Raw genomic sequence first — 27,579 nt, 5'->3', positions numbered from 1 at the left:
GGGGGGGGGCTAAATCTTGGGTATTTCCGACGTTCCCCATGTTTTACAGTTTTGTAACTCTTATGCAAGGGGTGATGCCATGAACACAGGGAGAGGGAGTTGTCACTGGCGCCTTTTCATACATCAATAGAGATATCATCCGCATCCTTGCAGCTAGCTACCTTACTGTGGAATTGTTGTCATAAGGGTTTCTGGAGATAAGTTTCGCTGGTTTACCTAACATGCTGTGATGTTGGCTCACCGAGGTACCTCGACGACAAAGACTCCGAGCACGTCAAAGTCAAACACGCTCCCCACTTGTACAGCCTACGTATACCTCCTTCATCCCGATCTCCTGCAAGATGAGTTTCTCTACAAGAATGAGCACGTCAACGTTCCACATTGGATATCGGAAGCAGGCACGTATCAATTTGCGAAGTGAAATAGAAGGCTCGTCATTATGGATGTAATATGTATCACCCGTGGTATCTTTTCCGTCCAGTCATTACAAATACAGGCCCCTGGTTCAGAGGGCGTAATTCTCAGTGTGCAAGTAAATCTCCTCGAGCATATCATCGCCCCATATCGCTGCCTGAAGCCGGGCAACAGTGTTCGCCACACCAACACGCATGGCCGGCGGCCCACACACGAATACCGCCGTTCGCCTGCCGAGGATGCCTCTGCCGTCGGCACCGCCCGTCGCCCATTCTTTCAGCATGTATCCCAAGTCCGGCCGGCCATATTCGACGCTCCACCCGCCATCGATCTGATGGGGCACTGGGAAAGCAAAGCGCATCAGGCTCTTTTGGAACTCTGTAGGCGTCTCCGGGAAGCCGAAGTCAAAGCCTGAAGGCGGGCCAAATGTGCTGGTGGGACGGGTTTGACCTGCGCTCGGGAGGTTGGTCGTCCTCAAGTGAGCCAGCTCTGGAGGCCGTATTGGCACATCCGAGTTTCGCGGGCTTGTCTCGGGGATCTTCCTTGGGGAGGCAGGTGCGTAGTTGAAGTGCGGCACTTCGCCTTTGGTGTTGATGGGAGGGAAGTGGAACTCGCGCTTTTTGGAATCTCTTTCTTCCTCCTCGTCGTATTCGCGGCCCTCGAGCTTACGCAATGACTCTTCCTGGGCAGAGAAGCGATTGGAGGGTGGTGGTCCTGGGGGTGGAGGTGGGTATTGATGTGGTTGTAAATATTTCTGCTGCGGTAAGGCGGTAATTCTATCCTCTTGCTCGGCGCGCAATTCCTGCTCTCGGTCAGGATCGCCTTGTGCTACAGACTGGATAAGAGCGGAATTGCGCTTGGAAGCAATTCCTGCCACAAAGCCATCGAGCTTGTCATGGAACATGTGACTCAAGGCCCTCGGTGCAGGACGGTCGTGGCCAGCCATCATCATGGCACGGTTGCGCACTGCTGAAGTGACGAAAAACTTGCAAGTAACACTCTCTGGGGGCGCAGACTCGCGGCAGATTCTGAGCTCTTCACGGAACCAGTCCATGGCTTCGAGTCTTTTGAGGGCCCATACCACGACCACTTTGCGCGTGATGGCTTTCCCATCACGCATGCGCTTGATCAAGTTGAGTAATTGCGACATCAATGCCGTGATGCCACTCCCACCGGCAATGAGGATACAGGTGTCGAAGGCTGCTAGGTCCCTTCGCATGCCTCCATATGGCCCATCCAAGAAGGCGCGGTATGTGTGGAATGGCCCCCTCTCGATGGCCATGTCGAGGACCTTCCGCGTGAAGCCACCATACGGCTTGAAAACCAGCACGCAATCACGGTACTGCTCGCCGTACTCGGAAGGAAAATCCTCGCTACAGAGCGACGAGATAGTAAAAGGGTGATTGTCGAAAAAAGCGACTCCTGGCATGCGAAGGTAAACATATTGGCCAGGCTTCCACCTCATCTGAGTCGGGATCGTAATCTTGATGGCGTTCTCAGCGAGGAGGCTAATGGCCGCTTCGTCTCCGACCATGAAGCTCAGTCGCCATGGTCTTGTCCAGTTGAGGTTTATCAGGCGAATGGCATAGCAGAGAACCCAGATGCCGACTGTTGCCCACAGGTAGTCCCAAGAAGCAAGGTAATTCTTGGTGTGCCAGAATAGGAGCCCAACATACACCATGCCAACAGGTACATGTAGCATGACGAAGAGCTCGTATGCGACTCGGCGAATGAAGGGCAGAGATGCGACGCAAAGCCAGACCAGTGGCACAAGACAGGCTATACCAGTACCGTAGATGACGCCGCTGCCGCCGGGGAATAGGCGAGAAAAGACATCCATGCCACCGTCGTCCCATACTGGCTGAACGTAGAATGGAATGGTATGTACAAGCGACAGAAACAGGCAGAGGTAGCCTGCCCATCTGTGGAAGACATTGAGGCGCTCCGGCCCGATGCCAATCAGGATGGACAAGACATTTGCCTTCATGCTGGTCACAATGATCCAAGGTGTCAATGCGACAGCAATCATTCCGGCTCGAATAGCAATGGGTGGCGAACCGAATTGAATGCTCTGCCAGTATAGTGGTTGCTGGAGAAAGCAGTAGAGCGTCACAAAAGCCAAGGCGATGAGACCGCAGGTAACTACGGCGAGGGAGGAGAATGTGAAACGGTGGCTACCCCATACAAAGTCGGGAATCGGCCGGTAAAAGACCCAACGGAAGAGGGCCAAGGTATCGTTAACGAAGCCAACTGAGGAGAAGTGAGCCCTTGGTTTGAATTGCTTCTCGCCAAGCCCTTCGGAGTCGGGGAAGAAGTGCTGTGCTTGTCCCGTATGTACGGCGTGTGCGTAGTCGGGATCCGTGTTGTAGAGGTTGGCATAGTATTCCTCCACTTCTTGCTTGTATATGGCTTGGCGAATTTTGTCTTGCCAAAAGTGCCAAGATCGCATAAACAGAACTGTTCCCATGAGGGCCAGCGCGAAGTAAGTCCAGCCCATGCCATATTTCCCAGACTTGGACCAAGGGTCAACTGTTAAGGCCTCGATTAAACCTGGCGGACTGTCGGGTTTGGGCGTGATGGCAATGCGCTTGGCTAGTTGTGCTGCCGTTTTGGTGGCAGCGTCTGCCAGGTCGCGGATACGAGTAGCCATTGCAGCAAGGCGACAGAATTCGAATTATACTGCGCGGTAGGGCGACTGCGCGCGGAATTATACAGTTATGTCGACATACGGTGCAGTCTGAAAGAGTTCAATGGCTGGGGGTCGTCGGGATAGTAAGATACCTGCCCCTCGCTGGTCGGTTGATCGTGTAGCCAGCTGAGAAGAATCGAAAGCGTAATGTGTGCAAGAACCCTTGGTAGCGGGGCCAAGATGAGTAGGTTCAATGCAATGCGATGCTATGCTTTGGCGGACTAACGAGCGACCGGTAAGAAAACAGACGGGAGCACGGGAAAGCGCGAATTGGGGGCGCCACCAGGGGATATATGGAGGTGAGATCGGAGACGCTCCGAAGTGGAGAGGTCCCAGTGGTTTGACTCTGGGGTGTGGGCGGCGTGATGAGCACACCTCTGTTATCGACAGTCTCGTCACGTTGCCTACAGATTCGGTCGGGAAGCGGGTTCAGTCAAGCGTAGTGACATGTGTAAAGGTAGAGGATAAGTGTTAAGACGGCGAATATTCCATGTGGAGGGGGTCGGATGGGCTGCGACCTCGATGGGGTCGTGCAATGAAAAGCCAGATGGGGGATGAAGGGCTTTTCTGGGTCGGATGGGCGAGTGTGAATGGCACGAGGCCCAGCGGCTGACCGTACTTTAATATTGGCTGGCCGCGATTCTGGTCGTTCCCCGTGGGCGGATGTCACACAATGCAGGCCGGTGCGTGGGCGCTAGAGGTGTGGATGCGATGCAGGAGCAAGCTGCAAGCTGCAAGCTCTTGGGCAAAGGTACGGCCGTTTGCTCGGCAGACAACGACTATTGAAGATGAAGACCAGGGGTGGCAAGCGGGATGGATGCGTTGGTTCCGGGCGCCATCAACGAAAAGTGTGATCGGCGGGAGGTAAGATGTCCAGATTGCCAACGTCGCCGCAGCGCTAGTTCTTGTCGATGTCGTCTGGGTCGATATTCAGACACCTGAACGAGGGAAGTCGTAGGCAGCTGTATAAACAGAAACGACTTTGCAATACCGTCGGGGTAACGTCCTCGGTGACGAAGACTGTCTGTGTACCCGGAGGTTGTCAGTCTAGAAACGTAAGCGGCAGTCGCGGCCTCCACGGCGTGGAAGATGCGGTTGCTGACGGCCACAGCTATGCTTCAGTAACTTCTGGAACAGCAGAACTGAGCTTTCGTTGGTTCGGTCGTGCCATGTGCCATAAGATGATGGGAAGGGCCGGAGAGCGTAGGTAACACTACTCTTTGAACAGCCGTCATTGGAGCAACGCCGGAATGACGGCAGAGCATTTTGAGGTGCGATCAGTGGAGGCCGTCAAGTTGACCGCCGAAGGAAACATTGAGATGGAATTGACCAACAGCTGGCAAAAGTGACCAAGAAACTGCAAGGCGAGGGCCTGCAGAAGCTGCATGGGTCGGCACACATGGTGGACAGGTGCATATTGGGGGCGGTTGATGCTCTTGGTGGCGGTCGAATAGCAGAGTGAGAAGAGGATGTGACGGGCAAAGATGTGGTCGACAACTTTGACAGAAAGGCCGATGGAGGAGGACGAGGGACGGCGGAGACGGTCGAAAAAGGCGGGAGACCCCCGGCATTGCAGCGTGATTCGCAGATTTGGGAAAGGGAAAGCTCCAGTGGGGTTACCTTCCCGTTCGGACCCCAGCCACTACGGGCGGTAATTCGGTGGTTTTGGTTGGCTGGGATATTGGATTGTTCTCCACTATGCGCGTTTGTGTGCCCCTCCTTGCGCTAGTCACACCGCGGTACGTGCCCAGACACCTTCCGTCGACGAGCAGGTACGGGGTACTCGTACCTGCCTACCTACCTACTTGCACCAACGCAGTTACCTCCCTATGTACCAACAGGTCAGGGCAACCACGCCCGTCCCGTCGCCCGCACCTTCCAGGTTCATGTCCAGTCTTTCCCATTGACTTTTGGTTGGTTGGCAGTTGGGTCTTGCCTGTTGAAGCTTTTCGGCCCAAGCTTCCGCCGCATTCCGTCCAGCACCGACCCTTGGACCCAATTGGACCACTGGACCTGCCCGGGGATGTTTGGCAACTGCACCTCACTCTATCCGTTCTTTTAACCACATGGTAAAACCAAGCTTCCTCTTGATGAACAGCTGTAACAAGATTCTTTGTTCGCTCATCAGCCGGTACCTGACTTCTGTAATGCACCACATTCCTCCGAGGACGAAAACCCGCGACCTGCAATCGCTTACTTGGACCACTCCAACGTCGCTGACAGATGACCCGTCGTACTTGTCCAAGAACCCCTCTTCTTTCTCTCTCTCTCTCCCAATGCTACAATTGCAGCATTTGAACATGGCATTCAAATCTTTACCCGAGTCAAGCACACGGTGAATACCTCCTCCTGGCCGCCTCTTTCCAACCAGATCTGGAAGTCCAGATTACCGTGCATCCCAAACAGGCGAAAGCAACAGAATTCGACCCCGCCGCCCAGAACCGCCAACCGCCAATAGCCTGGCTAAAGATGTGACGAATCTCTTTCGATCCCTGGTCCCAATAGATTGGGCTGCCAACAACATGTCCACCTTCTATGGCTGGCTGGCATATGCCAACATGTCTCCCACCATGTCTCCCACCATTCGAACCTACGATCATACGGACATGGTCAGACACCCTGCTGTCATGCATGTCCTTCCAAGATATTGCTCAAGATGCAGATACCATGCAAGCACATCATTTCTCATCACCAACCGCCAAGAAGCAAACATATGTCGAGATGCGATACCCATTCCTCGTCGTCTATGTACGCCGTCCAAGTTCCAACACTCCTGTCCCGACCGCCTACTGTCCATCCATGACCCGGCCACGGAACACAAGCAAACATGCCAGTCACCAGCCCGGTCTCCCGCCCGTCCCGACCCTCTACCCAGCGTGATCAGATACCGGGCTGACCCTTGCTCTTTCCTGTTGCCCAAACAGTTCGATTGACTGAGGCCGCTTCCGATTCGCCCCGCCAGTTGCTCCTCACACGACTCCACAAGTTGAATGTGAGCTGGAAGAATGCTCGACGACTGCCACTTTCTGTACAGCATTGGCACTAAGACCACATTCGTAGACCATTATGACGAAGGCAAGTATTATACATGACAGAATATCAGATTTCTCCAAGCTATCTAGTAAAGACTACTACTACGTCTATCAAATTCCTTTATATCCGCATCAAACGTATGTCCATCTTACTGCCGCTGTTAAACAAATATGACGCGTCCGACGTTATGCGTCATCCGTAGCCTCCTCAGTTCCCAAGAGTTGTACTTAAGAACGCTGGCCTGACTCCTGCGAAAACCACCACCCAACCCTATCGTCAGGTTCCAAGAGGCAATGTCCCCTGTGCTACCATTAGTCCTCTTGGTCATTCAAGGGATCGTCCCACTATCTCCCCAATGTATGATGGGGAGGCTGTAGGGCTCTGTTTACTTTCTGAAGTTTCCGGTGAAAAGCTTTCGGTCTAATTAGCAGAGGGAACGAGCTTCACCTGTAGCTCAGAAGTAATCAGGCTAGGTGAGTGGCCCAGCTGCATCTCTACTTTGCAACGGAGGTCGTCGAATTCCACGCTACAGGGCAGCCATGACGTGAGGAGCATGAACAGTCCTTCTCGAGCATTCCTCGATACCTTACAGATCATGATGGCAACATCTGTTTCCAAAGATGAAGAGGTTGAGAACTCCTGCACGAAGCCTTTATTGAGCTCGTTTTTCAGCGCAGACAGACACTGCTGACTGTGTGGACATTCGAAGGCCGGAATGACCAACCCTTCGAGGTTTGGGAGGTTTCCATCTTCAAACACTCTCTCACAGAGTGGGCCATCCAACCCGCCAAAGCTGTTGAGCCACTCTGAGTGATCGTGTTGTCCGTCTCTTTGAAGTGAGTGGTCCGCGGGAACATACAGCCAGCAAAACGTCGACAAATCCGTCACATGGACGTCATCGCTCTCTAGTTGCCGCAAGTGCAGGTTCCTGACGCTGGACCAATTCATGGCGGACCAATCTCGATAGTTGCCTGCGAAGAAATCAAGATGGACTGTCTCGCGCCGCGGTGCTGATTCTAGCAGACGTCTCGCGTCGCTGCTGCCGGAGTACGGGTCATCTTCACCCGTAGCATCAAACGTTCCAAGTGTGTTCTTGCCGAGCCGAATGTCCGTAAGCGCATCGTAGCGTGCTGGAAATCCGACGCCAGTGGGGAGACATCTTAAGAATCCTTTGATATGGATGGGTAGCTCCAAGGTCTTGATGTTGCGCACCTGTAAAAGTACCATCATCGCCAAGACACGAGTCCGCTGGATGCCCGGCTGCAGCCAATCGTCCGTTACTTGCAGTCCGGTTTGCTCCGCGGCGGCTTGCAGGAACGCCATCTCCGACGCCGTGAAGGCCAGCCCATCCTCATTCCAGGGCCGACTTGACGCTCCTTCGTCTCTTTGGCACCGATATAGAGAGACTGCACCGCCAACGGCTGTCACGGGCGGCTGGAACACCACTGGAGTTAAGTGAACAGCTGCCGCTAGAAGGACCCAACGTCTCAAGAGATATGGCTTCTATCAAGACAAACATTCATGTCAACTCCATTACCTCACTTGATGAGCGCCTTGAACCTGTGGTAAAGCCTTAGCCGGATGTCTCTAATCTTTATCAATTACCAAGAGCCTAATGGTAGAACCTCCAATATGGATGGTTCTCCATCTGGCCATCCTCGTCATAGTCAATCACTACATCTCGAGGCGGTTTCCCAAACTCCCGATCTCGCCTCCTATTTTCCCGGATATTCATCGCCGTCACAAACGCGGCCCCAACACCAGTCCAACACGTAGCCGCAAACAACGTCCAGAACCCTTTCTTATAGCTCGGCCCATCCGTCGAAGGGAAGAGATATCCCGTTGCTATGCCCATCGTACTCCCAAAAGACTGAAACAACCCCGTCGCGATCCCCTTCTTGATATCACCGCAGCAATTACTCGTGATGTTGCCAACGCTCAACGTAACACCTGACAAAATTCCAGACAAGATCAAAAACGTCGCGCCATACCTCGCGCTCGCAGCCGTATGCGGCAACACGGCAAGCAACAAATCTCCAATAGCAGCAACAACAGAACACCCCACCAACAACCCCGAACACGACTTCACCCGATCACTCGCCCACCCGACAACAAACACCATGACAAACGCAACACAATACGGCGGCGCCGTCATCAACTGCGCCTTGACATTATCATACCCAAACGTTGCCACAATAATCGGCGTAAACGTCGCAATCGTGTACGTCTGCAGCACCTGGCCCATATAAATCGCAATGTTCAGCCACAGCCGCCAGTCCCCCGTCAGTTGCGCCGCCGTCGTGCGCCAGTGGACTTTGCCGTGCGTGCGGTTACCGTCACGCATCATCCGCCAGGTAGCGACGTCGCGCTCGCGCGGGGTGAGCCAGCGCGTGTTGTGTGGGCGGTCGGGCAGGACCCAGATGCAGGCTATGCCGAAGAGGATGGTGACGAGCCCCTCGATGACGAAGAGGACTTGCCAGTGCTTTATGAGCGGGTTGGAGATGTTGGAGACGCCGTAGGCTACCCAGCCGCCGAAGGCGCCTGCGAGGGGGGTTGCTGAGAGGTAGACGCTTATGCGACGGCCCCATTCCTGAGATTGTTAGGTTTTGGGGACAAGAAGAAAGTATCAAGAGGTTTGCGGGAGTGACTCACGGCTCTGGGGTAGAGAACAGTCGTCAGATACGGTGCCCCGGAGATGAAGGCCGCTTCAAAGATGCCAAGGAAGAACCGGATCGCGAACATCCCGCTGGGACCGCCGGCAACAGCTTGCAGCGTCGCAAAGATGCCCCAGATGATCTATGAGCTTGGTGAGCTTTCGTCCATGTACTGATATCCCTCTTGCGCATCAAACTGACCATAGCCGTAGCAAGGTACACCGAAGGCCGGATATACCTCATCCCAATATTCGTAAACAGGTCAGAAATCGCCGTGCCGACAAAGAACATGCTCACGGCGAGAGAGAAGTCTCTGCTCGTGAACCCAAGATCTTCCTTCATCCCCATCAGCGCCGCGTTCCCCAGCGCCCCACGGTCCAGCCAGGTGAACATGTAGAGAATGAGCAGGAAGGGGGGCAGTCGCATATCAATCTTTCTCCGTACGCGTCTCTCCTCCTCTGGCGTCACAGGGGGATCAAGGTTGTTCATCCGCGCTACGATGTCTTCGTCTGCGTGGACCTCGAGGGGTGCCTCTGAGTGCGATCCGCCGGTTTCTTCATCGTTGAGTGAGCCATTTTTGTGTAGACCTTTGATGTCCGTGGATTTCGTTACTTCTGCCATCATGTTACGCGGGCGGCCGTCGAAATCTTGAATACAGTTCCTACGGGGCAACCTGAAGGCCTCCTGGTGAGTAAAAGTGGTCGTAGACAGCTCTCGATTCTCTCTTCACAATAAGTCAGAGAAACCTGCACAGAAACTGAATTTCATACGTCTGTATTAGCGATGCGCGATGATTGTCGATGGTGTTGGCAATTATAAGCTTTAGTTTCATCCCAAATCAAGTCCCTGTCGTCAACCTTTTTCCGTCGAGCCGCATGCCGCGTTGAGAGTTTCTCGACCCCTCCTCGGCCTGTCCCGCGCGTACAAACATCCGAGCTCCCCAACCGTTCCCCCGCACGCGAGACCGAGAAGCGGTATACCAAAGTCGGCCAGTTGCATGAGGTGAAGCTTGATTCGCACCGATAACGCATGTGAGTGAGTTGTTCCACGAGTATCGGTCGGCTACGGTGCCGATCCCTTCTCGGTTTCACTCCCCTGCGCAAAGAGTATGAGGAGAATGGGACTGGTCGGATTTAAGGAGATCCTTTCAATTTGGCCGCCAGGTTGAGCATCCACGGGAATGAATAGCTCGTCGAGCGACACGGAAGAGAACAAGCGGCCTCGGAGCATTTTGTACGACTTACAGGCTCTAAGATCTCGGCTACGAGGTTTGACATTTGTATCTTTGCCGATTACGGGAGGAAATCCGCACTGAAGTCGGATGATACCAAGTTCAGTCTTCCATGAAATGTTTCTCTCAGAAGGCAGCACAAAGCAGTAATTCAAACCTTTTGAGGAAGAAACAGCAAGCCAAACGCAAAGTATAATTGATTTGAAGGAATGACAAAATGCTGTAGCCTGCTTCAAACTCGTGTGCCAAGAGACAGGGTTCATCGTGCGCGCCCTGCCGCAAATGACTGGGGTCTCAAAACCAACAAATCAACGATTCGATATCGTAGTCGGTGGTTCTCAAGATCTGCTCGTTCATGCCGAAGTTATCATGCATCACGAATCACCTTCAAAGTATCGCAGCTATGTCCCTTTCTCGAGAGATGTGCTCCGGCTTGCCCGAGGAACGAGACGGAGTTGGCGATGCCGGACCACTTTGACGGGAATTATAACCCCCGATCCTCAGCGAAAGGCCAAGGCCCATTGAAATTGTAGTTTGGCTCTTCTCTCGAACTCTAGGCTCTCGAAGAGTATAAAGGGAAACGAAAGTCGTTACATTACGATGGTTGCAGCTTGGATCGAGAACCCAGGTCCTCGTGCACTTTTACACATAATCATTCAGCCAACGTACACGATGAGGTTCACGTCAACGACGTGCGGCCTCGGTGCCCTTCTCACCCTTCTCGTTCCAGCTCTAGCGGACGAATCTGCGCGCATCATCACTTTCCTCACCCGAAAGGCTGGAATGACGGAGCAAGAGTTCCACGATCACTGGACGAACACGCATGGCCCCCTCGTCGTGCCATGGGCTCTCCAGTACGGCGTCAATCGGTACACTCAGGTAAGTGACGTGATATCATTACCCAGTCCTTGATTAAGAGCCTTTGGAGCTCACCGAGATGGATTCCACAGTACCACACCACCGAGGCAAATCGCACGACCCTTCAGAAAGCTCTAAGGCTGCCGGACGAATACCTCTTACAATACGACGGAGCGGCCGACTTCACCGTATCGAGCATCGAGCAGTTCTTGTCCGCTTATGCGGACCCTTACTACAAACAGGTCATTGAGCCCGACGAGAAGTCATTGTTTGCTCATAGTGGAGATGTGATGGTAGTTCGGGGCTCGCTGGGATGGACTACAGACATTATTGAAAATGGCGGAGCTGTGGTGGATGTCGCGGGTGGTTGTAGCAAGTGGCGAGAAATTCATGGAAGTGCGAGAAGGGGGTGTTGATGATTCCGATGCGCCGGTCAAATCTACCTTGTAGGCTGATTTTCTTAATGACACCGAGTCGTGAATGTTTTCTCTCTCAGCCAAAAAGCCTGGTTATCGAGGCTAGCTCGTTGGGACATCACCGAGCAATTAGGATGTCTCCTAGACTTCGTTCGCAAAGAGTATCCTGATGAGTGGACGGGTACTTCACATAGAGCTGAGAGCCGGCCCGGTGTTGGTACTTCTACACAGTCAATAGTTTGGTCTTCAAGTGGTTCGTTGGGTGATTCATTGCCTCGCATTGGTCGCTTGAAAATCGTACCTACATGCCATATCCTAGCTCAGCACCGGGCCGGCTACATGCGCTTGCGGCCCGTAGTATTGAACCCCAGACTTACGCCAAATACGCGGGGCAAAGGTTCGAGAGTCACCTAACGATCAAGAAACAACATTTCGTGGATAAAATCTTAGTTGAATTTTATTGTTTAGATCTCTGCTTCAACTCACCGCGCTCCTTTACCAGGGCTGAAATCTGGTTGCCCAAGTCCGAGTTCAACGCCTTGAATCCCTCGACAACACCTTGGCGATCACCCTCGCCCAACTCCCGGCTCATCTTGAATTTGCCCTGCAGCCTGTCGATGGTGATCTCAATGCCAATGATAGCCATTTTAGACAGATCAATGTACCGTTGCGGGGCATCCGAGATTTGCCACGGCCCAGGACGGCCGTCTTGACCAGTGTATCCCATGATTGACTGCTCTCCCAGTTGTGAGAGATCGTGGAGCTGCTTGTTCAGGAAACTCGACGTCTCCTTAGCCTTAGACTCGTAAAAGATCTTAGCGCGGCCATACGCCTGTACCGCGGCGTAGTTCCAGGTCGGTACGACTTTGGCCGTCGTTGGCTTAGTTTCGACGTAGAATTTCGGCGTGACGTAGGAGTGGGCGGGCGTGGTGAAGAGGACCAGCACCTCCTGATCGAGAACGTTTTCGGTCCCAGTCCGGTTTTCTGCCGCTAGTGACTCGACCATCGCCTTGCACTGAGGATTTGCGCGCGCCACGTGACCTCTCAGGACGCCGAGCTCGGTTTCGCTAGAATCATCTTCGACATCCAATACCCAGGGGATGTGGCTAGACTGGATGAAAGGATGATCGGCCGACGGTATAGCTGTTGTAAGGACACCGAGGGGATAGTCCTTGATGAGTTGACGAAGTACTCGAATACTATTCTCCACGTGATCTTTCCGAAGCTGCATGGTGTCGAAGACAAGAAGATGGATACAGTAAATTGGCTAACTGGCGTTGTTGTTTGTTGATATCAATGGGTTGAAATTGATAGTGCTGAAGTTGATCTGATGACAGCGGTTTATGTCGGTCCACCGGCTTTATAGGGCCGGGCGCTTCCGTGTATCTCCTCTAGTTCCTGCCGAAACGTAATAGGACATGTGTTTGAAAGGGCGTGCATGCGGTCCACTAATTATGGTTTCTAACGTCAATCGCGGAAGTTTTCGCCTCCGCAAGTACTCGCAATGGCAATATCACAACCACATCTGGAAAGTCTGTTCATTAACGCCAGAGGCCGGAAGGGCTCGATCTTCGACGATCGCATTGACTTATATTCTGATGACTTCAGCCACCTATCTCCGTACTCGTGCGTAACAAAGACCGTTCCGCGGTCTCAAGCTTGGCCGTCACTGTAGAGAGTCAGTCAGCCCCGGTGACTCAACCCCCAACATGGCATCTCCGCGGGAGATAGGTTAGATAGCTTCGGTGCGGGTGACTCTTATCTGAATCCGCATGAAAGGTGCACAAGCAAGCAAGGTCTGCATGAGCAACTGCGTTTACACGTATACGTACACTCTGACGCATTTCGAGGGATGTTGTTTGTCAGAACTAGCCAATTACAAGAGACTGATTACATCCAGGTGCAGGACTCCCGGCCCCGCGATGTGGATACGAGGGGCGGGGCTTGGCACCGGCTCCAAAGCCGCTTGTCTGCCGGAATAGAAGCGAGGGAACTGGTGGATACCGGGATCCGGCAACCGGTGGTCGGAGCATTCATGGTTTACTTACTTACCTTACGTGGAAAGTCTCGCCGCATCTCAACATAACCCTACAGAGGCCTTTGAGCTTTGAGGAATGGAAAGATGCGGCACTCTTGTTCACTGACAAACAAGAATTTCCAGCTTTGTACATCTGACAACATTATCTCTCCGGAAAAAGGCATTACCTTAGCCGATGATTCCATTTTTTAAAAGCTGGCTATCGATGAGCGCGCTCTAGCGTTATCTCATTACTACCAATATTTCAAGCAGCTCGAATCTCCCACCAGAGCCATCTGAGCCATCCAACATCAACCCACGCGTGAAATCTTGAAGCCTCCTGGGATTCGCGTCTGGAACTTCCCTTCAGGATCATACTTGGCTGCAACCTCGCGGATGAAGTCCACATTAGCAGAGCCATACGTCTTGATCGGATCTTGGCTTGGGTCAGCGTAGTTCAGGTAACACCAATTGACGTTTCCATCGACAGAAATAGCATAGTCTGCGATTTGGGCAGACGCTGAGGCCATACGTGCTCGAGCAACAGCTTCCTGAGCTTCGGTATTGATGGTAACGAGACCAAGCCAGAGAATTGCATTCTCCTTCTCCCCATCAAGACCGAGGACATTACCACCATTCTCGGTACCAATGGCTGCGAAGTAGGCAGGCAGTGGTTGGAAGACCATCTGCGTGGTGAACTGATCTGCCCCGACAGCAACCTTCATAGCGTCGACGAAGTCCTGGTGAGCCTCGACAGCCTTCTTCAGGATTGCTTCTTCGTTCTTGAACGTTAACGTAAACCACACAGATCTATACCGTAAGGTCAATCCAGGTATTACTTTCAAAGTGTAAGGGGCAACGAGACGCTACGAACCTAGAGCCGGCAGGAGTCTGGGAGTTCAATGCCAAATCAGCCATGCTCCGATGAGTCATGGTGCTGCTGATGGCGGGAATCTGGTTGATCTTCGCGAACGATGTGGTGTTCGAATTACCCTGGGTGTTGATGCGAGAAGCAGCAATGAGTATATCGTCGCCCAAAGCAGTGTTGTGGGTGTAGACAACAACCAGTGCGTCGTCAGCCAAACTCTGATCGTGGTTGGTGAAGTCGACGACAGCACTGACGACGGCATCGGAGTTATCCTTGGTCATCATGTGGATACCCGTGTAGAGATCTTTTGCCGGTAGTGCCTCGAGATCGAATCTTGTTACGATTCCAAAGTTGCTACTGCCACCCTTGAGAGCTTTGAAGAGGTCAGGGTTGGTTTCCTTGTTGGCATTGAGGACGCTGCCATCGGCAAGCACGACCTCGTAGTTTCGCACAGAGTCTGCTCCAAAACCCATGCGGCCGGTGTAATAAGAGTTGCCGCCTCCCAGAAGAAAGCCACCGACACCCACGCCTCCATCGCGGCCACCGGTCACAGTAACATTGCTCTTGAGAAGCTTGGCATACACATCCTTCCAGTGGTCTCCGGGGCCAACAGAGGCAAGATTAGTCTCCGGATCGTAAGAGGTCTGGTTAAGGTAGACCAAGTCGATTGTCACACCGTTAGCAATGTTGTTAGTGCCTGCCCAGTGGTTGTGGCCTCCTCCACAGACCGCAATGTGCCAGTCTCCGGCACCTGATCCAGCCTCTAACAGTGTAGTCAGAGTCTTGGATACTTCGGTGGTATCCCGTGGTTGGACAAGACACCACGGCCGTAGACGAGCACTGACAGACCAGTATGTCGAGATCCGCGCCTCGTAGCCTGCTTCGGTTGCGAGAAGCAGACGATCTGCCAAGCCTGCGGCGATGAGAGCATCACACTGTCATGGCGATATATTAGCGGCCGCAAATGATCGCATTCCGTTTCTGCAAGGGAATAGCATACAGGTGGAATACCGGTGCGTGGTGTCTCCGCGGACCAAATCGTTACTGAATCGGGAATCCTGTCGTTTGCCGCAAAGCAAATGCCAGGAAGGAACAACGTCGAAGCGGCCAAGAACCCCGCGCCCATGCCGGCGTAAGTCATGGGCATGGTGAGATTAGTAGTCGCTAGTTGCTCCACGATGCTTGTGATACTGCAAGATCTTAGTGATCTTGGGCGGACATGGATATGTTGTGAAGCCCAAGGTGTAAGAACTCGAGGCGTTGAAGGTCAACTATCGCTGGCGATTGCTCGTTTTAAAATAGCTACAAACAGTGTTATGCTGTAATTATGTGCTGCCAAGGACGGCGAGCATTTTCAGTGTTGGGTTAATGGTCCGATATCACTATGCGGAGTGATGGAGTTGCAGGACAAGGTATGATCGGGTTACGGCGGTCAGCATTAAGCGATGGCCGTCTGACAGTGACACGAGAGCAATACCCGATCACATATACTGTCGCTGGACCAAGCAAACAGCGCGCAGATGTTGGATTTTGTGAGAATGGACGACCGAGCCGTTCATCTTTGGGATTCGTTCTTGACACTTCGTCTCTCTTACGCGCTCGGAAGGCCCGATGCTGAAGAACACATAACAAACGAGCAAAGGTGGTCCTTAGAATGAGTCCAGTGCAGCGAATTGAAGAAAATTCTCTGTGAATTCTTCAGCAGGCGAAGCCTGCATATGCATATAGCGGCCAGGTACGGAATCCACTACCCGACAGTTCTTGACTCGCTGTTGGTCTGCTGGTTTCTCAGACATTGGATGTTGGTTATCATTTTACGTGATATTGCTCATTTGCATCTAGGCCAAAGTCTACTCCCATACCAGCCATGTCAGGTCACAGAAACTTGAGGCCTTGGGTCTGGCGTCACCTGAAAGATCTGTGAAATATTAGAAAGCGTGTTGTTGCGTCTTTAGAGTAGGTACAATAAGCTTGAAGCCGGTGGGATTGCATCTCATCGGCCCCTGCAACAATGTTGCAATAAGGCCCTTGCTGACCTAAAACGGGCTAAACGTCCGGGGAAGACAGTTCATGTGTCTTGAATCCCAGGTGAAAGTTTGGGGCACAGCGCCCGAAGATGGAGACATTGCCCCAAGTCACACCAAGGTAGTACGTGGCCCTCTGCGTGCAGGGCATATCACTAGCACTGGAGAAATCCAAACATCCAGGCAAGTCGTGATGTGCTTGCAAGAGCGAGACCCAATAGATTTCGTTCTTGATCTTCCAAATCTTTGAGCTTTTCAAAGCCTCGGCTGTCAAATTGTAAGAATAGTTGTTCATTATTCAACAACCTAGTTAAATGCCGAGTTACTGCGAAGTTTTGGACCCAAGGGGATTTTTGGCTGCTTCTACATGCATCTGCCGAACTGAACAATATATCTAGCCGATTATACAACTAGATGATTATGGTATAAGTTTCGGTACTGTGAAAAAGAAAGAAGGTGATATGCGTAGTAAAAGGCAAGAGAATTTGTGTATCACTTGATCAAGTTGAAGACATCAATTTTCTACTCAGATTAGTTGTTTTCCCAAAGCGGTCACTGCATTTTGGATCGTGCCTAATGTTTCAATCATTTATGTTTCTATTCTTATGTTTTAGTGTTCTCTCGTGTCTTCAAGCGCATTTAGGATTCAATTGGTGCAAGACATAAGTTGTAAACGATAGGTCGTGTGTAGCGAAGAAGAGTACGCCATCATGAATTTTGAGTCTTCTTAGACTTAATGACATTCAAGTCCTCGATCATTCTCCTGTAAATTTTGACCGGAGTTCAATATTTTATGCCTCCAGCATGGATATATCACAGCCACTCAATTCAAAGGAGTATCCAACTTCCGAACGAAGGGCTGTCCACATGCTACGGGATTGAGGAATAAGGCCCAGGCCATGGCGACGAGACAAGAATCAGTCGGTAAGAGAAGTGTCATATATCATCGCTCCCTATGAAGAAGCGTTATCTTTATAACCACGGTACACTATTGCTAGGTGCGGTGGTTGTGCCAACGGTAGGGCAAGCTTATCGAAACTTGTTGTGAACCAACGGTCATGACACGACGTACCCTAATAATCGCCGTACTACCGATGCCGCCGATGACTGAGAAGTCGGCAATCAACATGAAGCGCACGTACGCGGGCAGTAACGCGACAATTTATTCCGACTGCTGGTCATATTTTAGGATTGAAGTGCTAGTTACACTACTAAGCAGGTACTCATGATGTGGTGGATGACCACCGAAATTTGGAAGTGGCGAGAATGACTCAAAATGTTAGACCCATTTGGACAACTTGTCATAGACCCTAGCTCCGCGCCCAACGTCTGTCTAGGCACCCAATAACGTCTGAGTATAACCTCACCCGACTCCAACCGCAGAACAAACAATATTTCATGCCGTCTCTGAAATATTATCGACACTCTTGCTTGGTCTTTACATCTTCTTCTCCTTTCTTTCCAATTCAACAGGTACCCAGTTGCACAGCCTGACCTCCCGCAATGAGTTTCTTGGACATCTTACCTGCCGAAATTTTGTTACACATCCAGAGGCTTCTCCCAGTTGAATCCCAGGCGATACTTCCGCTCCTCAATCATAAGATACGAAACAAAGTCGGACATCGGCCCATGACTCTGGACAAGGAGGCTCAACATCGACTTTTACAACTACTCGAATGTGACGGCGTGTATGCGAAACCTCTTTTTGTCGCATGCAAAGACTGTGGAACCTTCCACTCGCCCTCATCATCCGTCCCGCCGAAGCCAGGACACCATTGTGATGTCGTTGAGTCTCACTCGTCCAACCCACGACCGTGCGCTGTTCCCAGAGTTTCACTTCCCGAGGATCACCTCTACATCGGTGCCAAGATGTGGTCAAATTTTTTGCCGTGGAAACTACGATTTAACATGGTTGCAGGGCTTCTGAGATCCCAGCGCCTGCGGCCGTCAGGGTCCGTTGCGAAAACATTGCCTGTATCCAAGGAGTTCTATAGAATTCCGAACTTCTGGATACAACGGCGGACCGAGTGCCGAATCATCAACGGTTCTCTGTACCTCAAGACACGGGACATCGTTCAGTTGCAAAGAGGTACGCGCCATACCAAACCTAGGGGAAAGTTCCTGGGAAAGGACGATAGGTTCTGGTACCTCAGCGGGTGTTGCCCTCATAATCACCGAACTTGGACAGCCGGTGACCTAAAAGAGGTTTTGAATACCGGCAGCTGTCATGATGTTTCACTTGGGTCCACCACAAATACGACAGAGCAAGGCAGTATTTGGGAATATGGGCAGAAGCCTCCAAGAGATGTTGCCGAAAACAACGGGAAGATATTCAGCTGTGAGCGTTGCTGGATGGACTACTCCTTCGAATTCTGGACCAATCTACCATCCAAAGCTCGCATGGTAATATTGACGAGCTGGAGGAATCTTGGGAAAGGGACGACGGATAACGATCCGAGATGGCGATCACATTTGCAGCGCTCCTGGGGCCGTCCTACTAGAAGTAGACTCTGCCCCAGGCCGGCAAAAGGTGTCTATGAGGCGTATGAGAAATCGTAGGGAATGTGGATAACATCCACAATGCTGGAAAACATTGGAATAGAGTGCACCAAGCAGCGTTCGGGACAGGCTCTGCCAGATTGATGAAGTATGAACACTACTGTTGAATGAATCAAAGCGCAAGTTCTGCCCCAATCGTTGTGACAAGAATTGTCTTCTCCCACGTTTTCTTCAACACGTTAGACCGCAAATAGCCCTGAACTATCTCAGCAATATCACACACCTGTGTATTTTACAAGATTTTGTACTCTAGCATAAATGTATTGCGGCTGCTTTCCTGTACACAGTATGCATGTGATCCAAGCCCCAGCAAGCGTCAGCGTAATTCTTACCTCCGTAGCATCACCGCCCCCTCCGCATCCGTTCACCTCGGTACCAACGAGATGGATCTCCGGCCGGTTCAACTCCCAGCGCCGATGACCGCTCAATATCAGACTGCTTAGCTACCAACGGCGCGGTGCCTTTTTCCGAGGTCGCTGGCTAGGCCAAGGAATTTCCCACCAATAGGCCTGTGCCGAGCCCTGCACTACAACATTTCCTAGGGTCTCCCCCGCACATCCCTCAAGATCCCAAGACTCACCCCCCAACGCTTCCCCACGCGATCTTCCACCATCTTAAATGCCAGACCGCTTCGCGGTTAATACTTTATGAAGTGCGTTCGAAGGCCGGGGGTTTTTGTTCGACTCTTTTCCGATGCGCGCGCGGGGTTCCTCATCCCCTAGGTAATCTTTATTTCCGAGTTCGACTACGATTAAAGTTGCCGTGCCTGGTCATTTTAGGCCTGCAGTGTCCAATGAGTCTATTTGACTTTTCCGTGTCCAGGGGGAGTGCTCCGTCACTCCGTCCGATGTGATACTCGCCCGAACTTTGAAGAGAAGACCAGAGAAGTGGGAATACCTTCGTTGTCCCCACTTGGACTACGTCCTCCCGGGCGCAAGTTTGCTGATCGCTTATAAGCCTTAAAGATGGTGCAGCCTGCCCTCCATTTCCTGTCTTCGGAGCATCTCACATGAAGGTGAGATCGGACTAGTATCGTTGCATCGCATCCATCCTCTGGCTTTTCCCCTTTCTCTTCATCATGCGTTTCTCACGATCACTGGCCCTGCTCGGAGCCGTAGCCGGCGTGGTCTCTTCCTACGGGATCGAACTGCCGGCGGGTGTACCCAGATCTCTGGAAGAGTTCCGTGACAAGCATCCTTACACGCCCCCATCCCAAGGGTGTGGACGCAAGACCTTCACGATCCGTGCTTCCCGGAACGCCACGGACGATGTGTCTGAGGAGTTCAAGAAGGGTCTTCTAGAGGCCAACAATGGTGGGACCTTGTATCTACCCAAAAACCAAACGTTTGTGATCGCAAAAGCCCTCGACTTGACTTTTCTCAATGACATTCATGTTCGGCTGGAGGGCGAGATCAAGGTGAGATCTAGCATCGCAAAGGTTGTCGAAGATGATCTGACACAGTGGTCTAGTTCACCGACGATGTGAAATACTGGCAAGTACGTTATACGAACAAAGCCACCCGCAGAAACAGAAGAGACGCGGCGTTGCTGACACTTAACTTCAGACAAATGCGTTCACGCATCCCTTCCAAGTAAGTCCCAGGTCCGATCCCATGCAGCCATGAACCCCTGCTGATGCGACATGACAGAAATCGATCATGTTCTGTAAGAAAGCCCGGTAATGTGCATACTTAGAGGCTCTGCTCATAGTCTTATGTAGGGAAATGGGGTGGCAAGGACATCAAGATCTACGGTGATGGAGTCATCAACGGACAAGGGTTCGTAGACCAACAGCCGAAGCTTTCGCTCATGTCTAACACTCTGCATAGCCAACGCTGGTGGAACGAGTTTAACTCTGGCATCGGATCGTAAGTATTGACTCTTCAGACTGTCTTGAGGATATCATGCTGATCACCTTCAGGATTCTGGTATGACACACCATGGTCCGCTTCCATGAACGACAAGCAACTAACAGCCCAGAACCCCGACAACAAATACCTCCGGCCCATCCTATTCTATGTAGAAAACACCACGAATCTGGAAGTTGAGGGCATCCACATGAAGGACTCTCCCTGTTGGACCAACTTCGTCGTCGGATGTAAGTCAGACTCACGGCAGCCGCTGTCTGCTTTCCCCAGGCCGTAAGATTCGGGCTAATCACCTATGTGCCAGCGAGCAACATTGAGTACAGAGATGTCATTGCCACTGCTATCACCAACAACGGCAGCATCATCCCCAAGAACACTGACTTCTTCGACTCTTTGGATGTTCAGGATGTAAAGATTGAGCGTGTCTGGGTTAACATTGACGACGACTGCTTTTCCCCGAAGTCCAACAACACCAATCTTTACGTGAACACCATGTACTGCAACGGTATGCCGTATAACCCCTGGTTGTATATCAACAGCAGGCTAACATCATTATAGGTACCCACGGCCAGGTATATACTTGCACGGCCTTCCTCATGCTGTAATCTTGCTAACTTGACTCAGTCAATCGGTTCCTTGGGACAATACGCAGGGGAAATGTCATACGTCAAGGACGTTCACATTGAGAACGTTTGGATGTTGAACGGAGATGTGAGTCTGATCCAACGATTCTGGTTTTAACTTCTTCTAACGAGGCATTAGTACTCTGGTGCCCGCATCAAGACCTGGGCCGGCCCTAACGTGGGATACGGTTTCGTCGATAACATCACCTACAAGTGAGTATTCCTCCGTCTCGACATTCTTGGCCACGCATATCTGACAATGATTGAAGGAACTTCTGGGTTGCTCGGATGGACTACGGAGTCATTCTTGACTCATGCTACTTCAACGTGGGTTTCCAACGATCGTGGTATGGGAAAGACCTTTGGTCCAGCTGACTGACTTCCGGCAGATCAACGAAACTACCTGCGAGCAATACCCGTCCGGCATGAATGTCTCCAACGTTCTCTTCGAGAATTTCACCGGCTACACCAGCGGCATCTACGGCAACGCAGTCGCAAAGCTAACGTGCTCCACGAACCCCGACGCCGTATGCCACAACATCAAGTTCAAGAACTTCAACGTCACGTCGCCTTGTGGTGGGGAACCTGTTATCATCTGCGATGGCGTAGATGGAGGTATCGACACTCCCTGTGTGAGCATCGACAGTGACGAGGCAAAAGCCGCTCTGGCGGCAAGGTGCCAGACTCCTCTAGCTCCGATTAACGAGAAGCCGTGGTAGATGATACAGTGGGTGAGGGTGGCTTAAACCGGTAGGACGATTCTGGGACCCTTATCTGCGAGATAGCCTCATAGGCAGAGATGCGGTGCTCAAACGAAGAATTAAGCATCAAGATGTACATCAAATAATTACATGAATGAAATGTCCATAAACCGAACTCCTTGCTGAATGCATGCCCGTGCAAGTTGAAGACCTTACTGGCCATTGCTGCGAATTTGCAACTACTCAAGACTCAAGAACTACAACAGTGTTGACAGGGAACGTGATGCTCATGTTCTGGACAGGCAGGATATCGGTTCCGGCAGTGGCATTCCAGGTGAGCCCATCTTCCTGGCGCTTGTAAATGTGCTCGACGCCAAGGTACATGCGCTCACGGTCCGCGCCGGCCGTCCAAATCGTAAAGACTTGCGAATCCCCGCCGAGGGGGCTGTTGTCCGGGTTCAGGCAGGGGACCCAGCCCTGCTGGATGTAGATGGGGCTGCAGACAACGTTGAAGCCGGGCGCGCCGGCGCTGTAGCCCGCTGGAGCGCTAACGTTGAAGCGGGCACTGCAGCCACCTGGTGAGCAGCCCCAAATGTAGTTTTGTGCGGCCCAGGTGATATTTCCTGGGGTCGTGGGATAAGTGGCGCTGCCGTCGGTCTGTCGACGCTCGGCGGTCGCGGCGTTATTTGAGATGCCGGTCCATCGGAGGGGAAGGGTTGCGGCAGAGGCACCGGCGATGAGAGCAGAGAAGGCGGTGATGAATTTGCTGACATACATCTTGGGGTGCTTGAAAGTTTGATGAGATGCGGGTCAGAAGATGACACTTTCTTTCTTTCTTTGTGATGAGAAATCTGGCTCGAAGTCGTTATGGGAAGGTTTGTCTTTTTGATGGGACACCCAAACTTGTGGAATGTGTGACAGGATTTGGAGATGCTTGCGGGGAGATGATGGTATTTCTAGCTACGTTATGGTGAATCGTTTGCGCGGTGAGGGCCTGATTCAGACCCTGCAAAGAGGTGGGGACTCGTGTCTCAATAAATACAAGAAAGCTTCTCCCTAGGAACGTTGGAAAGCTATCAAACATCGTGACATTGGCACGCCACGAGAGGCGCGGGCATGGAAGATCACCACTCAACGGTGCAGATCCCGTAAGAAGCATTTAAGCGGTCAGTGTGTGCCTGTGTGGCCCCCCAACTTCCCCGTGCGCAAAACCTCGTATCGGTAGTAGAAGGAATGGAGGTCTCACATGTGATGTCACTCTCAGCGTTGCTCTTCCCCGTGTCCGTCGACGCTAGTTGCCCGACGACAGCTGGGGAATGGGACCGATGGCTGTTCAGGGCCCGGTTCCGACTGGTTGATCGGTGTTCGGGGTGGTCCAATTGATGATGGTATTTTGAATCCCACAAAATCCCGTTTAACGAAAGACACGCATGGCGCGTGGACTGGACATGGAGCCTACGTGGACAAAGCTGGAACACGAAAGTCGCAGCAGACCAAGAAGTAACAGGAAGCAACGTCACATCTCAAAGCTATTTAGAATAGAGCTTAATCAGAGAGACAAATACCAGGAACAACGATTGCTATAGAATTTTGTCATCGGCAAAGCGGCAACGGTCCAGGAAAACGTGGGGAGGACAGCTAAAAGTCGTGTCTATTTTGGACGCAAGTTTCAAGGCTGACAAACCATGGCGCCGGCATCAACCGGTGCCAATCGATCTTAGTTACCACATGTATCCCTACGCGCTTGTCTTCATTGTGCTTCGAACAGGCCGTATGCGCTTTCGCTGACGTGCATAAGCAATCTCGATCCAACGTAGATGTGGGGGTTGTCGATCAACGTAGATGCGATAGGCGCTGGAGTTGAGCAAATAGGCAATACTCAAGAGTCTATCATCACTGATGAGATTATTCCTAGGAGGGAAAAGCCAGCAGTGAACTTATATCTAGACTTGAATCCATCTATGTACACATGGTTCACTTGGTCTTGGCAATGGGCATGTCAAAAACTTGCAATAAATACCTTGAGTAGATGCTTGTCCTACAGGCAAGGTATGCGTATATGCTTATGCTGACGATCTCTTGACAAATGCCCGCAGCGCTTCTACCGCTTCGGTTCTGCTTCGCTTTTCGGCCAAACTCTGTATGACATTGTCCTGCTCTGATTCTGGCGCCATACCCTCATTCCTTGGTGGGTTCTTGTCCAAGTTCGTAGGGAACGGATATCCCTCTGCCACGGCCGCGATGAAAGACTTGACCCTGGCACTCAGCCCTTCGTTTTCGTATAGCTTGAGCAAGTGATCCCAGCTCTTTTCCACTAGTGGTATGGCATCCACGGACTCCATCGGCTTTCCAAAGGGGCTGCTGATCTGCAACAAATTCGCCATTCTGTACACATCGCTCGACTCGTTCTTGCCAGCCGCGTGGAAGAGCGCCGGGTTGAAGAAGAGCCCATCTCCCACCTCGAGCGGCAAAGCGACGTAATTGTTCAAAAAGTAGTCGTTAAACTCGGGGCGACGATACGAGACGTAGCCGGCTTCAAACGTCTGGCTGAACGGCAGGAGCCGCGTGGGACCGCTTTCCAGAGGCACCTCGGAGTGGGCGACGGCGCCCTGCAGCGTCAAGAGCTGGCTGGCGATCTGCATCGCCCGTGGGATCTGCGCGGCTGCTTCTGCCGTCTGGAAGCCAACATGGTAGTCGCGGTGGCAGACCTGCGGCGAGGCACCGGGCTTGGTGTTGTTAACCTGCGCTGTGATTCTGTAGCCATGTCCGAGCCACGCGCTCGAGATGAGGCCGAGGTATGGATTCGAATAGTAGTCTACAAAGGACGCCGGGTCCTTGAGGCCGTGTTTGCTGAACGAGTTCCAGATGCGGTCGTTTTTGCCAGCGCTGGCAAAATGGTCACCTTTTGCGGTTCCTGATTTCTTCTCGTCCTCGATGATTGATGCGAAAGCCGCGTTTGCTGACTGAATGAGCGCTTTGTCACGGAAAAGGCCCTTTGTGACAAAGACGCCTGGGCCAGAGATCAGTACGCGGTACCATTCGTCTTGCAGCTCTGTGCGTTCTGGGTCGCTCAAGGTTGAATATTCAGGGAGGTCGTAGATCGGTATGTTCTTTTCGATGGATGCGGCGAGCGGGTAATCCTCTGGAGAGGCTCGTTGGGAGCAGGTGGTTGCAAATCGTTCCACTGCTGTCGTTTCCGATTTTGAGAAGAGGCGAGGGGAGCCCATACTGGGAGAGTGACTGCCGTTCGCTGGTCCGTTCTTGATAGCCATCTTGGAGTACTTATTTGAGGCGTTAGTGGAGAGATAATGGAACCTTATAGAGTAAGGTATGTTGTAACATTACCTCATGTTCTGCCGCTCGTGAAGGGAGAAGCGCGGGGTATTTAAGCTGAAAGGACCGTGTAGTAGGCTGGCGCTCTCCACATTCGGTAGAGAATCGAGACTTAGTTCTGACGTTGGAAGTCCGTAGTAAAGATGATCCAACCACAGCCTATGCGGAAACGCGGGTTTCTAGTCCTCTCCATCACTTCGATTCGCACACTGGCAGGAGTCCGAATAGGGCATTGTCTGACGAGGTCAAGCTGGGAATCGGGCACTCCTTTACCGGTCAGAATTGCCCGATTGAGCTCCGGATGGGTCCGCCGAGAACCGGCCCCATACGGAGATGCTCGCCGTCACAGAATCTCTCCCCCTCCAGCTGATCGCCTGGGGAAACATCTTGACTTATGAGTTGATATTCGGCGACGAACGTAGAAATCGGACTTTGTTGCATGATAATTGTCTCCGGGTGTACCTGACTTCTGGGGCCAAGGTAGGTGGGGACTTCGGAAACCAGTTTCCGAACGTCCTATGAGATCTTAGTGCGGCTCAGATTCTAGATCCTCTCCGGACTATAATTCCGACTAAGCTTTCATCATGTCATTACTCATAATAATCCAGTAGTAACGCCTTGAGAAGTGATCATAAGGATGAAGCACTTGATTTGGGGAAATCTGGTGCCGCCCGATCCCTCGTCGAATCTAAACTCACTTGGGTGTCGCTACATTTCTGACTAAGGAAATTGACTTTAATTAACAGCACGATATCTCCTCGGACCAGATTTTGAGTTATCAGATTTCATCGCTAAGTTTGTCTGGAATCATTTCGGCACGGTACCGAGAATTCAAGGCTGCTCTACGTTGTGGCTTCACTACTAGCAAAGATCTAAAGATGAAGAAAGGCCTTTCATTGGACTGGATGCAACTTCTTCTTCGAGTAAGGCGTTCTTTTTCAGTAATTTGCTCATTAGTCTTTCTATCAGAGTACGTGCTCGAACTCCCTTAACGCCTCAAACGTGCCAGTGGCGTTTGGGTCCCTTTGAGCACGTGCAATACGCGTACTGGGAGGCTTGATAATGGGACTCTTGACCTATGGTCGTCGGGCTTTGAGAGTAAGGTAATTATTCCATCATGCCGTCTCGAGAAGGTTCTGGGTCATAGAACAAGGGCTTGTCACGAACGCCTTGCCGCGATGAGAGCAAGCAGTTCATCATATAGCAACCCCAGATTCAATCTCAGTTCACAAGGTGCCAATCGGAGAAGAAGCTGAACCATAACGGCTCTATGTTGACTATTTTCTGGCAATACTTGCGCTGGGGAGCCGTCTCAGAAACCGAGATCCCCGTCATGTCGAAAATTTGAAGAGGAGTGACTCGGGGAGTCCCGCGGGTCGGCTCTTTCGGACACGCCAGTACTTCATGTCTAGAGGCAAGACACCGGCCATCTTTCGTATACTTTGAATAAGATTAAGGTTTAGCACGGGCCAGCTGTCGTTACTCTATTGCTACGATTCATTAGAATGAGGATGGACGACTCGGTATGCCGGATTGTGCGAGCTGACTTAGTACTGCCTCAATAGCGCTTTGCCTAGGTGAGTAGCGTTACTACGTGTTTCGGTCATCGACTTAGATACACGAAGTGTAATCCTAAAGTCGTAGATCCTTGATTCATGTCCAAGTGGCCAGTAGTCTGTGGTTGCGAATGTGTGCTTGAGATGCTCTTGATCCATGCTTCGGATACCTACGCAGAGCCCATGTTCGCAACGAAACTTTAGTGAGAATTGTCTTTTGCTCCCAGGTACGATTGATAATCTTCACTACAAGCACCCAAGCATTGGAGTACATCTAACAGTCTTCGTCTATCCCAATGAAAAGCTCATCGAATAGTATCACGACCGTCCGGTGTGTTGTTGACCACATTTGGAGTGAACTTTAGCGCACATTCATTCGGTACAACATAGTCACTTTAGCGTCCAGCAAGTCCCCTGTACATCTGGACCTGGCGCCTACGCGCCCCGCGGTCAGCGCTACCAGTACGAACACGGCCGAAGCAACTTACAAAGCCACATGGGCCAGGTAGCTAACACACTCGGGTTCATGCTGTAAAAGAACGTCCTTCTGCTAGTGGGCCTCGGTGCGGCCAAGAAGTGTCCACCGCCCCGTCATCTCTCGAATTTACCCCAGCCAAACTTCATCAACCTCCACACCTTCAACACAGATTCCGGAACACATATTCCAGAGGAGCAAGGCAGTATGCCCCAATCATCGAAGTCTGACGCCAAGAGGAGGCATGTCACTACGGCATG

The 27,579-nt window shown here is 51.8% G+C and overlaps 10 protein-coding genes across 10 annotated transcripts; 4 read left to right on the top strand and 6 right to left on the bottom strand.

Moving 5' to 3' along the window:
• Window positions 1-505: 505 nt before the first annotated feature.
• CABS01_16331 (ferric reductase like transmembrane component) lies at window positions 506-3,064 on the bottom strand (the record flags this gene model as incomplete). Its single annotated transcript, XM_060549662.1, has 1 exon — window positions 506-3,064. One exon carries the CDS (start codon window positions 3,062-3,064, stop codon window positions 506-508), a length of 2,559 nt encoding a protein of 852 aa, XP_060389514.1.
• Window positions 3,065-6,556: 3,492 nt separating this feature from the next.
• On the bottom strand, window positions 6,557-9,414 carry CABS01_16330 (major facilitator superfamily transporter; the record flags this gene model as incomplete). The annotated part of the gene is made up of 4 exons (XM_060549661.1): window positions 6,557-7,639; window positions 8,226-8,372; window positions 8,789-8,932; window positions 8,992-9,414. 4 exons carry the CDS (start codon window positions 9,412-9,414, stop codon window positions 6,557-6,559), a joined length of 1,797 nt encoding a protein of 598 aa, XP_060389513.1.
• Window positions 9,415-10,693: 1,279 nt separating this feature from the next.
• Window positions 10,694-11,295, top strand: CABS01_16329 (uncharacterized protein; the record flags this gene model as incomplete). The annotated part of the gene is made up of 2 exons (XM_060549660.1): window positions 10,694-10,900; window positions 10,972-11,295. The coding sequence occupies 2 exons, from the start codon at window positions 10,694-10,696 to the stop codon at window positions 11,293-11,295; spliced, it is 531 nt and encodes a 176-aa protein (XP_060389512.1).
• Window positions 11,296-11,752: 457 nt separating this feature from the next.
• On the bottom strand, window positions 11,753-12,526 carry CABS01_16328 (uncharacterized protein; the record flags this gene model as incomplete). Its single annotated transcript, XM_060549659.1, has 1 exon — window positions 11,753-12,526. The coding sequence occupies one exon, from the start codon at window positions 12,524-12,526 to the stop codon at window positions 11,753-11,755; it is 774 nt and encodes a 257-aa protein (XP_060389511.1).
• A 1,097-nt stretch (window positions 12,527-13,623) lies between these two features.
• CABS01_16327 (FAD binding domain-containing protein) lies at window positions 13,624-15,327 on the bottom strand (the record flags this gene model as incomplete). Its single annotated transcript, XM_060549658.1, has 3 exons — window positions 13,624-14,122; window positions 14,187-15,115; window positions 15,181-15,327. 3 exons carry the CDS (start codon window positions 15,325-15,327, stop codon window positions 13,624-13,626), a joined length of 1,575 nt encoding a protein of 524 aa, XP_060389510.1.
• Window positions 15,328-17,707: 2,380 nt separating this feature from the next.
• CABS01_16326 (uncharacterized protein) lies at window positions 17,708-18,763 on the top strand (the record flags this gene model as incomplete). Its single annotated transcript, XM_060549657.1, has 1 exon — window positions 17,708-18,763. The coding sequence occupies one exon, from the start codon at window positions 17,708-17,710 to the stop codon at window positions 18,761-18,763; it is 1,056 nt and encodes a 351-aa protein (XP_060389509.1).
• Window positions 18,764-19,841: 1,078 nt separating this feature from the next.
• CABS01_16325 (glycosyl hydrolase family 28) lies at window positions 19,842-21,973 on the top strand (the record flags this gene model as incomplete). Its single annotated transcript, XM_060549656.1, has 12 exons — window positions 19,842-20,180; window positions 20,234-20,260; window positions 20,329-20,355; window positions 20,413-20,428; window positions 20,484-20,631; window positions 20,685-20,691; window positions 20,744-20,861; window positions 20,936-21,136; window positions 21,284-21,342; window positions 21,394-21,467; window positions 21,524-21,581; window positions 21,644-21,973. The coding sequence occupies 12 exons, from the start codon at window positions 19,842-19,844 to the stop codon at window positions 21,971-21,973; spliced, it is 1,404 nt and encodes a 467-aa protein (XP_060389508.1).
• Window positions 21,974-22,198: 225 nt separating this feature from the next.
• CABS01_16324 (uncharacterized protein) lies at window positions 22,199-22,732 on the bottom strand (the record flags this gene model as incomplete). Its single annotated transcript, XM_060549655.1, has 1 exon — window positions 22,199-22,732. The coding sequence occupies one exon, from the start codon at window positions 22,730-22,732 to the stop codon at window positions 22,199-22,201; it is 534 nt and encodes a 177-aa protein (XP_060389507.1).
• A 1,286-nt stretch (window positions 22,733-24,018) lies between these two features.
• CABS01_16323 (uncharacterized protein) lies at window positions 24,019-25,227 on the bottom strand (the record flags this gene model as incomplete). The annotated part of the gene is made up of 1 exon (XM_060549654.1): window positions 24,019-25,227. The coding sequence occupies one exon, from the start codon at window positions 25,225-25,227 to the stop codon at window positions 24,019-24,021; it is 1,209 nt and encodes a 402-aa protein (XP_060389506.1).
• A 204-nt stretch (window positions 25,228-25,431) lies between these two features.
• CABS01_16322 (uncharacterized protein) lies at window positions 25,432-25,686 on the top strand (the record flags this gene model as incomplete). The annotated part of the gene is made up of 1 exon (XM_060549653.1): window positions 25,432-25,686. One exon carries the CDS (start codon window positions 25,432-25,434, stop codon window positions 25,684-25,686), a length of 255 nt encoding a protein of 84 aa, XP_060389505.1.
• Between the last annotated feature and the right edge of the window lie 1,893 nt (window positions 25,687-27,579).

The sequence above is a fragment of the Colletotrichum abscissum genome, assembly GCF_030869225.1.
Source record: "Colletotrichum abscissum strain IMI 504890 chromosome Unknown Scaffold_91.1, whole genome shotgun sequence".
NCBI lineage: Eukaryota > Fungi > Ascomycota > Sordariomycetes > Glomerellales > Glomerellaceae > Colletotrichum > Colletotrichum abscissum.
This window is presented reverse-complemented; position numbering and strand designations above follow the sequence as displayed.